This window comes from Clinocottus analis, unplaced genomic scaffold (genome assembly GCF_023055335.1).
Source record: "Clinocottus analis isolate CAN_PGR_092001 unplaced genomic scaffold, fCliAna1.0.p SCAF_10, whole genome shotgun sequence".
In the NCBI taxonomy this organism is placed as follows: Eukaryota; Metazoa; Chordata; class Actinopteri; order Perciformes; family Cottidae; genus Clinocottus; species Clinocottus analis.
The window spans coordinates 19,275,855-19,288,978 of record NW_027175821.1 but is presented as its reverse complement, the minus strand read 5'-3'; the positions used below and the strand labels follow the sequence as shown (position 1 = coordinate 19,288,978).

At 49.5% G+C, this 13,124-nt stretch overlaps 1 protein-coding gene across 2 annotated transcripts in view; it reads right to left on the bottom strand.

Annotated features, from left to right (window-relative positions):
• The window catches only part of afg2a (AFG2 AAA ATPase homolog A), a 97,280-nt gene that overhangs the window by 7,927 nt on the left and 76,229 nt on the right, over window positions 1-13,124 (bottom strand). For both annotated transcript variants that reach the window (XM_068583783.1, XM_068583791.1), the window contains exon 16: window positions 8,473-8,637. In XM_068583783.1, the coding sequence (XP_068439884.1) occupies window positions 8,473-8,637 (165 nt within the window). The remainder of the gene's footprint in view (window positions 1-8,472; window positions 8,638-13,124) is intronic.

Below are 13,124 nucleotides of genomic sequence, written 5' to 3'. Positions count from 1 at the left end.
TGTGTGTGTGTGTGGAGTGGGGGTGGGGGGTTATAGGTGGGCCTCGTCTGTAAGGGCATATTTGTCCTCGCCCCTTAATCAGGCGAATGAAAGCTCGACATTCTCCCTGGACTTGGGAAGGCAGGGATGGCATATTTACCAAACACACGCACACTGAAGTGACCTGGAGACTCAGCTCTGTGTGTGCGTGTGTGTGTGTGGTGGTGGTGGTAATGTCAAGGTAGGTAAAACTCCACCTGTGTGATGTGCTCCACTGAAATTACCCCTTTCCTGTTTTCTCAATCTCTCTCACACACACACTGAGATACAGAGTACCTGAACACACACGGTGAATGTTCACGTGTTGAGTCACTTTTAGGAAAAACACTTCCAGTTAGACTGAATCCAACATACAAAACAAAACATCCCACACCTAGATATGGAATGTGTACATTTAACTTATTAAAGTGTGCTTATGTTGTTAGCCGTTAGCTACAACGCTAAGTATGCGAGACATAGCAATAAAACCACCTCAGTGTACTTGATTTACATGTTGCATCGCCGTTCAATTTCACTTCTAATCAAAAGGAAATTCTACATTTTTAAGTGCATTTCTTTTAGAAAATTGTTAACAAGGACCGTAATAAATATTAAATTATTACTGCCACTACATAGAAATCCCCTTTTTCTGTTTGAATTGTTGAAACGGGTTAATGGTCATTGACTCTGTATTTCCCTCCATAGGCTCCACTATAGTCTCTGGTTTTATGAGCTACTTTTGGGTTGCCTTACACCTCCCTCTCTCTCTCCCTCTCTCTCTCACTCTCCCCACCACACTTTGGCAACCACCTTTCCTCTCACTTCCTCTGTCCTTTCCTACCTTTCCACTCCTCCTGTCTTGCTCCATTTGTCTCCGGTTTGGCTTTTCCGCTGCGCGCATTCTGTCTTCCGGCCCGGCCAAAGGGAACAGAACGACTCGTGCTCGCGAAGGGGGCTCATATATCCCCGGAAAAATTCAATTTGTGCTCGCCGTGTACTCGCACATGAACCACAGCGACGGCTCTTATATAAACACAAAATGTTAAATTAGGGGCCGATCGGGAGCCATTTCCCTCTCGGCCATTGTCGGCCCTTCTGCGAGCCGCGGCGGCGGCCGGCCGGCACCGGGTCGACGAGGGAAGTGTTTTCTTTGCTCACCTTTATTTAACCTGCGCCGTCGACGAAGAACAACACATTCACAGCGATAAGAGGCCGAAGGCGAAAGGAGAGGAAATGAGGCGAGGTGTTTCAGTCACTCAGCGTTACAGAGGTGTGAAAGGCCTTTTCCTCTCAGGCCTTTTGTCCAGCCGTTGACTGGCTTTTCCAACGTCGACTGTGTTTTCCTGAGCGGCAGCGGCAGCGTGAACGCTCCCGCGGTCAGCCGCATTGACAATAAAACACGCACACACTAGACTAGAGGTTACCTGTATTTTTGGAAAATCACAGCCTTCAGACATCTTCCCACGCGCATTCCCGCAAAGCGGACGTGTTTGTTTCATTGCAGACTCCTCGTGTTTTCTCAGGGAGTGCAGGATTGACGGCGTGCATCGGCTTCTTCCTGCGTTGTGCAACGCCGCAGTAGTTCAAACAGCAACGCGCTTTGTCGATGCACTTTTTCTTTGTGTGTCCGTGGTGATAAAAATCTTTGCAGCGACAAATACCGGGGTCATAAATCAGACAAAACGACTGACGGAGCCAGAGGAGGAGCCGCCACAACCACACAACAGGTGTGAAGAGGAAACCACGTGGCGCGCTGCTCAGGGTGCTCTCGCCCTGCGCCACAGTCCCGCTGTACGCACATGTCAGCAAACTCTTTCTTCATTACGGATACTTTTTGTTTTGTTGTCGTTGCTATGAAGCTTCTCACACATCTGCGCTGAACACTTGAGCACTCTGAACATTTTAATTCATCTCCTGGTGCAATATCTATTATGTTTAAGTACTTTTATACACATTTCTATTCCATCTGTATGTTTAATACTATTTTTACTGTTGATTTTGTTTTAGGACCGTTCTACTGTTTTTTTCCATCACTTGATTTCTTATCTGTATTTACTTGTGAGCAATGCTGCTGTAATCCTGTCATTTCCCCACTGAGGGACTAAGAAAGGAATATCTTTTGCAAAAAATAAATGAAATCAAGTTTCAACCAAACTGACTTATTTTTTTCCTCTTTTTTTTTGGACAGGAAGCTGCCGAGGTGCTCAGTACTCTAGGAGGGGGTGTTGGTGGGGGGCGTTAAGCATCACAGGCGGCACATTGACGTCAAAGCAGACTGTTGATCTGCCTGATTGGTACGTCCTGCGTTGGAACAGACCTGCTCCTGCCAGTGTGAAGGAGAAGAAAAAAAGAAAAAGTTAAGAAAACAATTGCGCCAGTGAGTTTGAATGGCTGTCGGCCAAGCGTCTCGGGACACCTGGGCCCGGACCAAACAGCTCTCCTCCTGTTGGAGGGGAAAGACCCGCCGCCACGGAGGTCGCGCTCGGTCGAAGACTGAACACAAAGATATTCTGATACGGCTGAATGCTGCAGCTCCAGGTTTTATTAAAATGCCTCAACAAGCCCAGCTTTACCTCCTCTTGAAGGGAGGCGGACGTCACGACACAGAGATCTCGAGCGGGGGACGGGTGGGCGGGGCCTCCGTACCGCCTGTCAGTGGGACGTCACCCTCGATGTGGCCCGCATCGAAAACAGCAGCTTCCAGCTCTGTTCTTCCCGGGTTCAAGCGGTAGGGTGCAGGGGGATCCTGATTTCTTTTGTCAACAACTTGTCAACATCTGCTAAGTGCTCATTGCCGTGGTGTTTTTGCACTCCCGCCTCCTGGAGGTCACCCGTCAATCACGCGGCACAGGGCGGTCCAGCGGCGCCCTCTCGTCAGCGAGGCTCCAGTTGAACAGACTCAAAAGTTGTGCACTCCAGCGACTCGGCTCCTTTCCTGTTTGTTCCCAAACAAACCCAGGTGGAGCGCGCACATCGGTCCTGTGCGTCCGCGGGGCGGCGAACAGCATGGCCGCTCTGAAGCCCGGACAGAGGAGAGCAGCAGGAACCAAGCATCCATTTTCTATGAAGATATCCGCACGTTCGCACATCTGCCAGCGATGTCGCGTTCAAGGGGGGAGAAGCTGCAGCAGCGGTTGCCGGGAGCAGTTAGCAACTTTCATGCGGTTTCCAAAAAACGGATCTCACAGGCGACGACAGAAGATGTCCCCGCTCTTATTCCCACCAACGGAATGAGGACGAGTGCGACGCCAGATGTGCTTGAAACAAATAAAGGATGAAAAACAGACTTAATGCGTGTTTAAGACACGCGACACGAGATGCGCAAAAGCAGGAGAAACCCACCACGATGTCTCGTGCACACGCAGCAGCGGCTGAGCGACGGCGTCCAAGCGGTTTTCCCGCCACGGGTCCCTCTGGGTGCAGAGCAGCGGGCCGGGGGTCGAGCGTGAGTGAGGAGTCAGCAGGCCGACGGCGGCCTTCAGTGTAAACCAGGCTGTAAAAACGTGTTTTGAGAAAGTGGGAGTCACCGCCACCGCGAGAGCGCGCGGCCGCTATACAACGCAGAGCTGCAGCAGAGCCAGATGAAACAAGGACGGACACAGAGGTGCACACACACGTACACACATGTGAGCGACTGCATGATTCTTCTGGAGAAGGGAATGGAAATTGTGAAGAAAACATGGGATTAGGTTTCACATTCGACGTCTTTAGGTTTTATGTTTCAGAATTTGCACGTTTGTATTTTTCCTCGCATATTGATTCACTGCTACCTTCTGTAACATCAAGCCTTCCCCGTTTAATCAACCCCATCCCACCAAGTGAGTGGAAAGTGGAAAAGACTTCCTACTGAGTTTAATTTGCTCTGAGCCATAACAATGTCCACCGGGAGAGAGAGAGCGTTACCAAAGGGCTTTAACACTGACTGGCTTCCTGCTGGACCTCCTTTTCTCTCTCTCTCTTTTTCATTTTCATGGATTCAGCTAAAGCTCCCATATGGATCAAATCTCTACGCAGCCAAAGACTCTATAAAGTAGAATAAGTGCATTAGATTAGGACATAATGTGCAATTTGCCACTGGCTTCCAACTCTGAAGAGTTGGAAGCCAGTGAAAACAGTAAATGTAGAAAATAGTAAATGTACGTGTGTGTGAGATACCTCGTCTAAATCTGTATCAAAGTGGTGAAGAAAATTCAAGGACATTTAAAAGAGTATCACCTAGATAGCAAGAATCTTTAGTTTGTAATGAAATCTCTTTGTTTTGAAATGTAAAAAACAAAAAGGTGCTGTATCGAAACTCAAGAGGGCTTCAGCTTTGCTCCAAACAAGGCCTGGAACCGACTCAGTGCATGTGACAGGGTGCGATAAATCCTCCAGGTCTCTTCCTGTCGGGGCTTGAACATAGATTGAAAAAAAAAAGAAAAGAGAACGAGAGAGAGGGAGAGAGAGAAAGAGAGAGAAAGAGAGAGAGAGAGGTGGAGCGGCATCACCCCTTCCTTCAGGAACAGGTTAAGCCCCCCTCCTCCTCCTCCTCCTCCTCCTCTTCCTCCTCCTCCTTCCTCTTCTCCTTCTTTGAGACAACACTGTGATTACTGTATCAAATGTTGCTTCTGTTCAGGAAAGTGGTGGCAGAGGTGAGGAAGGAGAGCCGGCAGCAATTTTCTGGGCTTAGTGTGAGTTTAAGGTGTGTGTGTGTGTGTGTGTGTGTGTGTGTGTGTGTGTGTGTGTGTTGGGAAACCAGATGTCACTCCGGGCAGGTAGGAAGACAGGTGATTTTAACAAGCTTCTGGCTCTGAGCTGACAACAAGCGTGTCCTCCTGCGTGACCCCGCCTCTCCTCTGCAACAGCTCTGAAATCCCAGGAATGTAATTAAAGTCACAGCTTCAGGTGGTCACACTGGTGCAGCCCTCCACCAGCAAACACTCCAGTGTGAAGCGTCCTCGTTGGGTTAGCATTAGGAGAGATGGCACAAGACCCCCAATGCTAACTGAGAGCTAACAGCAACAGAAAGTACTTGGATAAACAATGAAGCTCAATATGAAGCTCAATAAGTTGTTGGTGAGGACGTGAAGCTGCAGCAGAGAAGACCCCAATAAAAATCCCTGCTAGCGCCGCGGCGACACGGGCTGCAGGCTTCACGGAGCAACTCAGTGTGTTTGCTTTATATATATACATAAAACATTTAAAAACATGGACTTTGCTTCGTGGCCTCCATCTTGCTGTTGCTTTACGAGCCCCTCCCCCTCCCTCCCTTCCTCCCTTGCTCCCTCGCTCCCTCTCCACCTCCCTCTCCCTGGCAGCGCCGCTCACCCAGCTGCCTGCTGCATTAGCACCTAGCATGCCAAGTCAAATATAACGGCTCAGCGCGCTGCCACACGGAGATGAAAGGTGCAGCGACTCTCCACGGCCACACCGCGCGCTGCGACAGGACGTTCACCGAGCTTTACTTTGCCCGAGGACGCGTGTGGTCCACGCTTTTCAGGACAGAGGAAGTGTGTGTATATATATATATATATATATATATATATATATATATATATATATATATATATATATATATATATATGTATATATGTATATATGTGTATATATATATATATATATATATATATATATATATATATATATATATATATATATATATATATATATATATACGTATATCTGTAGCATGCATCTAGGAGTCACATGTTATTTTATCAAAGTAACACATAAGGTTGGTACCATTATTTGCATTTCACACATTTATTCTAACAGTAAGTCAAACATGCACTGAAAACTGTTTTATTAAGTCATAAAAAAGAGAAAAAGAGGAAGCATCTTCCAGTAAGTGATATTCTCTTCTTCATAAACTTACTTATCCTCTTTATATGATCTCAAAAGCACTTCACTGTTCTGCCTTATGGATACATTCTTCATATGTTTGGACGTTTTAGTTTTAGTGTTTATTTGTTGTTTCTTAAGGTGTGTATATATACATATGTTTCCTGGTTTACTTAACAAATGGGTAAAATTAAAAAGTAAACCGTTGCTATAATTATTATCATCTCTAGTATTCAGTCGGAGGTGTGACCGATCAACGGTTTGGACATTTACGTGTTTATTTATTTGAGTTCTTCAGGTAAACGCTGCCTTCTCTGCCACCCTCCCCCCTTCGCCCTTCCTCCCCACCCTCCTCCTCCTCTCCCCTCCCCTCCGCGGTCGCGTCACTTCTCAGTTTCTTCGACTGGGATCTATCGCGTTGGTATGTCAAATGTAATGCGCACACGGGTGCGACCCCACCTGTGAACTCTCCTCAGCTCCACTGAGGCATTTCCTTGAATTGTTTTGAGGGGTTTTCAAGAAGTCAACGGCAAGTGACTGCAAACCTCGGAGAGCCCGATGTCAAACACGACACCCGATAGCCGGGGCTCGCTTTCTCGCCGCATACCTGCTCCAGGTGTACGCCTGCTCCGGGCTGCTCTTTCGGGTGTCAGGAGTCAGGCAGAGAGCGTACGCACTTCACAGGATACGAGGAGGCCCTATGGATCACCTCAGACTGCCCTCAGAGGATCAGGATGTCAAGAGAGAAGACGGAAACACCTCAACACCTCGCCGTCCTGATCAGACTTGATTTTCTTAGAGCTGAGACACAGTTCTCCGAGCGTTGCTCAAAGGGGAAGGTGGGAGCGCGTTCACGGGCCACGTGGTCCGTTGGGCCGGAGAGAAAAGTGGACCTTTTGCTTCAGGTTCTTATCAGTGTGGTTCGGTTTCACGGTGCACAAATTAAAGCGGACCAAGGAGGAGAGAGAATCATTCCCAAAAAAGGGGCGTGTACGAAGGAGCCGTTCGCTGCGATGCAGGGGATCAGGAGCTTTGAACTGTGGATTCAGCACTGAACTCCCTTTCTCCTCCAGTTTATCAGGGATGACTTTAGAAATGTCTCTCTCTCTGTTTACTCCGTCTCGCGTACCCCGCCGGTTCTCTTCAGCCGAGATGTCAAGCAAACGTCAGACCTCTGCAGAAGTCCTCGTCGGACCTCTTCCTGGGTCAGTTTATGTTCTCTCTCTGCAATCAAACTGCGCTCGGGCCCGCTTGGAAACAGTACAACAACACCTCTAACGGGCTTTTGTTCTGCTCTAAATGTCAAGTTCAAGTGTTCAAAATCTGGAGTAATCTAAAAGATGAATGGTACAAAAAGGAGCATCCTTAGTTATAGATCTATCCAAGTTCAATTCTGGGAAAAAAATCCCTTTTGGGTCTCTTGATTTGAAGAAAATGAACAGGTGGAGTTCACATGGGTCTTCTGTGACTAACCAGTGTGCTTCTACCTTTGGTGTCAACGTTTCCGTGTGGGAGGACCCTGCTGCTTCTGATATGATACGATTCAGAAAAAGTGTTTCAGGAGGAAACGCTTGGCGTCCTGCACTCATCTCGTACAGAGAAAAGAATGAAACTCTTCTGCTCACTAAACTGCTCACTGCTCACGCCACACACAACAACAATGAGATCTGTGTTTTACAGCCTGCCAAGGAGCCGTGGCGTCTGAATCGCTCAAAACAAACGCTTGTGTTCTGAGCCGGCAGAAAAGCAGCGTGACATCTATATCACGCCGTGACCCTTGTCGTCTAAACATACAGCTGGGAGTTACATCCAGGGGGAAAGACACGGCGTTCACCTTATGGGGATGCGCTTTTCTATCAAGATGAAGGTCAAACACAAACATGATCTCTATGACAAAAAAAACAAGACATATACAGCGAGACCCGCCCCCCCCTTCCTGTACAGAAAACTCTCAAAAGCGTTAAACTTGAGCCCGCTTGTGCCTCGCGGTGTCTTATGGGCGTAGCGGTCTCCCTCCGCTGGAGACGACGTGGATCACGCGGCAGACGAACGCAGAGACACAAATCTGTCACACAAAGGAGTGTTTGTGCGATTAACTCCCAGCCTGCTGCGAGATCACGAGGGCGCAGTGTGACACAGCACAGACACACACACACACACACACACACAGACGCACACAGACGCATCATGGAAAAGCGCAGGAACATCTCACTGCCATTCAGTTTTCTTAAAAAAGTGAAGATTGAGCTGTGCTGGAAGCTCGTGGATCCATTTTGCATTGGATTATTAAACACAATATTTATTCACTATGCTTGAGTTGAGTCTGAAAAGGTGTCTGCATGGTTGTCAAACTCATATCCCTAAATCTGGTGGGAGGTTGTTTTTTTTGTCCAACTGTCAGACCACATCTTAAAAGTTCACTAAAAGGACGACGCTGCAAATATCATTTTGGTAAAAGCTGCAGATGAGTTAGGACTTGGGCAACACGGCTGCACGTATTAAGAACATCCGTATTGTGGTTATGAGTCATTTATCACTGAATAAATCTGTGGTTTGACGTCAGTGCACAAGAGGAGCATGTATTGTTTTCCTGCTGCGCGCATCACAAACCGGTCAAAAGCCACCGTGACTCACCTCCGCTCCAGAATACTTGTCGGTGCGAGTCACCAGCTCGTCGAGGGACACGTCCTGGGCCACGGGCATGCCGCGGAGCTGGAGGGAAAATATCTCCCGCCGGGTTGGAGCGTCTGGAAGAGGAACGTAGACGATGCGGTCGAGGCGACCTGGACGCATCAGAGCCTGCGGCGACGAGACGAGAAGAAAAAAAACACAAAGTTTTTCATGTTAAGGCTTTCGCATCAATGCTGGATGTTCTTTGGCTCACTAAAGGTCACACATGTTACTCAAATGTCTTTTGTGCATCATCAATATGGCGTCATAGAAATACTGTCAGGACACTGTGACCTTTGACCCCCTCACTGCGAGCTTGTTATGGTTGTTGCTCCTGAAGCCTCCGCTCCTGCTGCCCTGACCGTGGACCTTTTTTCTTTTTCTGCCTTTTTTTTGTTGTTTTTAGACAGAACCATAAACCAAATGCCTGAAATGCAAACTGTGAAATGTACGTTTTTCCACTCCTGAGGGGAGACAGTGTTGACATTATCTGATAAACCCTCCACTTCCTACAGATCACAGCTCCGTGACCCCAAAACAGTCCTTGAGTACCCAGAGCCGCCGCTGTCTCGCTTGTCAGACGTCATTAAGTGGCCGGCGCCTCTCCGACGCAGACGGGCCGACGCACAGACAAATATGCCGTCTCCTCGGCCCGCTGGTGAGGAGCTGTGGTACGGTGTGTGTGTGTGTGTGTGTGTGTGTGTGTGTGTGTGTGTGGTACCGTTGGGTTCAGCTCGCCCAATACCGCCGGGATTTGGAGAAGAAGAAAAAAACCCAGCAAAATGTAGCCGACTCTTTTCGAATTGAGGAAATAAAGAATCAACAAGAAAAAACAAACAGCAACTGGAACTGACAGCTTTATTGTTGCCCCCCCTCCTTGTTGTGAAGCCAGCGGAGCCCCTGGCTCCGGGCCAGACAGCCCTCAGCGGGGCTAAACCCCGGCCCGGGCGGAGACGAGGCAGGAGACACACGCAGACGCAAGCCGCGCAGGAGGTCACGTCAGGAGTGATCAGTGAAGGTTGGAGGGACCGGACCAGCAGCCTTTGAACTCGGGTTTACACAGACATCACACTGCTACGCCCGGTCCTCAAAAGGCTCTCGAGGCCCGGCGCCGGGCCTCCTTGTAGCTTTTAATGTCCATGGACATTTATAGTAAATCAACCTGTCTGCCTGAAGGGGGGGAGCAGGGTAATATGCAAAGGTTACGCATTTTAGTAGGAGAGTCGTACTGAAGTGAGGATTGTGTTGAAATGTGCTGCTTTTCTCTACTCTTGTGAACCGAATGTCTTTCAGGTCTTTTAAGGATGTCAACGTGGGCTCTGTGTCATTGTGAAAAGCTTTTATTCACACTGGTTTTCTGACATTTTCTATCGGCTAAAGGCTTGATTGGTCTGAAAAGTACAGTGACGGAGGAAACGATGACGTTTGAGAAAAAAAATGTCCAAAAAGAAAAAAACTCTGAACCTCAACTTTGACGCGAGCACGGTCATGACCTCCTGCCTGGAGGAAATGGGGATTTGATCCACCGTGTCGACGTTGAGGTGCGATTGTTTTGTCACCTGCTGCTTCAGTTGTTTAACGTCAGAGTTGCTGAAGGTTCTCTGACGGGAAACTTTGTCTTGGTCTTTGCCGGGATGCATTTTAAGAGTTTTTGTTTCGTGGTTTATCTTTATTTCCCCTTGAGACAACCGATTCCCGTTCACTGGGGCGATGGACAGCTTTCCTGCCTTTTATCTGTTGCTTTTTGTGTGCGTGTGTGTGTTCCTGTGTATGTGTGTATGGAACACAAGAGGATGGAAACTGGAGACAAACATTCGTAGCTACCCTTAGGTAACCACAACAGAGCCATGGCTGACAAAGAGCAATGGATCACGAGAGGAAATGTTCTTGTTTTTCAGGTCTGTGGATCCTGCCACTGGTTTGAGGAGAGGGTCCGCTTGTGGGCGACGAACCGGCGGTATAAAACACGGACGGAGAGGAATAACGGCGCTGTGATTCGACGCGGCGAAAGGAGGCCTGTTGGGAAGACCCGCTGGGAGATGATGGCTACTAAACTAAACTCATAAGTCAAGACTCGGGGAACTTGATGGGATGCCTCGAGCGAACGGACTCTGAAACCGCCGTGAGAATGAGTTCGATGTCAAGGTCCTCCTCAGTTTAGCCGGGATTGTAGGTCTGTGTGCAGGGGGTGAGACGGGGGGATTGTAGGTCTGTGTGCAGGGGGTGAGATGGGGGGATTGTAGGTCTGTGTGCAGGGGGTGAGACGGGGGGGATTGTAGGTCTGTGTGCAGGGGGTGAGACGGGGGGATTGTAGGTCTGTGTGCAGGGGGTGAGACGGGGGGATTGTAGGTCTGTGTGCAGGGTGTGAGACGGGGGATTGTAGGTCTGTGTGCAGGGGGTGAGACGGGGGGATTGTAGGTCTGTGTGCAGGGTGTGAGACGGGGGGATTGTAGGTCTGTGTGCAGGGGGTGAGACGGGGGGATTGTAGGTCTGTGTGCAGGGGGTGAGACGGGGGGATTGTAGGTCTGTGTGCAGACGGTGAGACGGGGGGATTGCAGTTTGTCGTTGTCACATCAGGTCGAGTCGCGGTGGAGCGTATTTGCAGATTCTTCCAGGGTTCGCAACTCAGGGACACTTCCTGAGTTGTGAACCCTGGAAGAATCTGGCGGCTGCAAGCCAACACAAACCTGCTGACCCCCCCCCACCCTCTCTCTCCCTCGCCCCGGGCTAAATAACTCCCACGGACAGACAAATGCATGTAGCATGCACACAAATGCACAATTCTGTTCCTCCGCTTGGCCTTTTTTGTCATTTTCGGACTCCATATTTCTAGTGCAAAGACGGCGACTGCAGCGTTATCAGCCGTTGGAGCTCTCTCCACACTCATACTGGAGTCGTGCCCGTGGCTCCCAGGCGCTCGGGCTCCAAGGGATCCAAGGTGCTCCTGAAAAGCAGAGCCGGCCCTCAGCCCTGAGACTGCTAAACTCATCTGACTGCCCTGGAGGGAAAGAACGCTTTTTTTCCTCTCTTTCCTCTCAGCAAGAGCAGGGGGCCCATCCATCACTTAACAAGATACACTTCCTGTTCTCAAGGATCCGGGGGGAGGAGAACGAGGAGGAAGAGGAGGGGGAGGAGGAGGAGGATGATGATGAGGAGGAGGGGGTGGTAAAGGGGGACCCCGAGAGACAAATACTTGGCTTGCCATATCGGGCAAGCGTTGACGGGCTCTTTTCGGAACGACATCATTCCACCTGAAGTCTTGGCTCGCCTGGCAGAGGGCGAGAGACGAAGGGAGGGAGGGAAGGAAAGAGAGGACAAAAACAGCCAGACTAAGAGACCCAGACAAGCCACTTGAGAGGACCTCAGGACCCAAAGCCTGCAAACAAACAGAGATAAGTGGCGTGGGAGACAGAAAACCCGGCATCAACAGAAAGGCAGTCGGGTAAATGATCTTTTTCTTCCACGAGTCCGCATGACGGCTCGCATCCACCTTGTTGCACCGCTGACACGATCGGCATCATTACACATGAGCCATTAGCAATTAGAAAATGCCTCTAGGTAAGAAATACCAACTGGCTTTAAGTCAACATTGAAGCATTTGTGCGGCACTAAATCTGCACAGCAACCAGCGGAGTGCGATGGAGAGGACATCCTTCATGCTGGAGAAGTCCAGCTGATCAACACTTCATGGTCCTTTATACTCGGGTTTTACGCAGAGACGCAAGCACGCAAGACCCGCAAGGGCATCTGGCGTAGTCCTGTCGGCCATCTTGCGTGCGTCACCTAAAATTTCTGACGATCCCTCAAAGCTACGCAAGCTGTTCGCAGCCTGCAAGGCTGTGATTGGTCCGCTAACCACGTCCTTTCTGAGTCTTGCATTTCCCGGTTTCATAGCATAATACCGGTGTTTTTAAAAGCCGTAGCAGAAACAGGAACAATGGATCCCGTTGAAGAACGTTTGGCTGAAGAGGTCCACAAATATGAGCATTTATAAAACCCGTCTGACGGAGTATCAGGACACAAAGATGGAGGTGAATTCCTGGAGGGAGTTATCGGTGAACGTCGGTGTGCAGGTCGACTCTAAACGGTCGTTGCACCACCGACTGTTCTGGAGTATGAAAAAGGCGGAAACCATAAACCAAAACGAGTGCAACCGCCTGGCCAGCCGGCGTTGGAGTTGCAGGAGTGTACATCGCCCTTGAGCGGTATCCGCTCTCTCTCTCTCTCTCTCTCTCTCTCTCTCTCTCTCTCTCTCTGCGCGGCCAGTTTCACTGCTCATAACAACAGTAATCATTCCTGGCATTGCAACCCTCCTCAAGACGTGATTACCCCCTAATGACAGACGACTTCCTATCTGCGAAGGCCGGTACCTCTCCCCCAACCAGCGAGGAATGTCGGGAATCTTCTCCTCGGAGCGTTGCTGCCGAGCACATTCTTGGCCCCCACGGCTTCGATCTGACCTCCTCTGAGCTACGTCTGCAAACTGTTTACAAGCGGACGCCTCCGCATCTCAGGTGTCTTATTCTTAGGCACGGCGCGGCTAAGTGAGATCAAATCTGCCCGCTTGCTTCAGATCAAACGGCGAATGAAAAAACAACTGACACTGAACATGATGA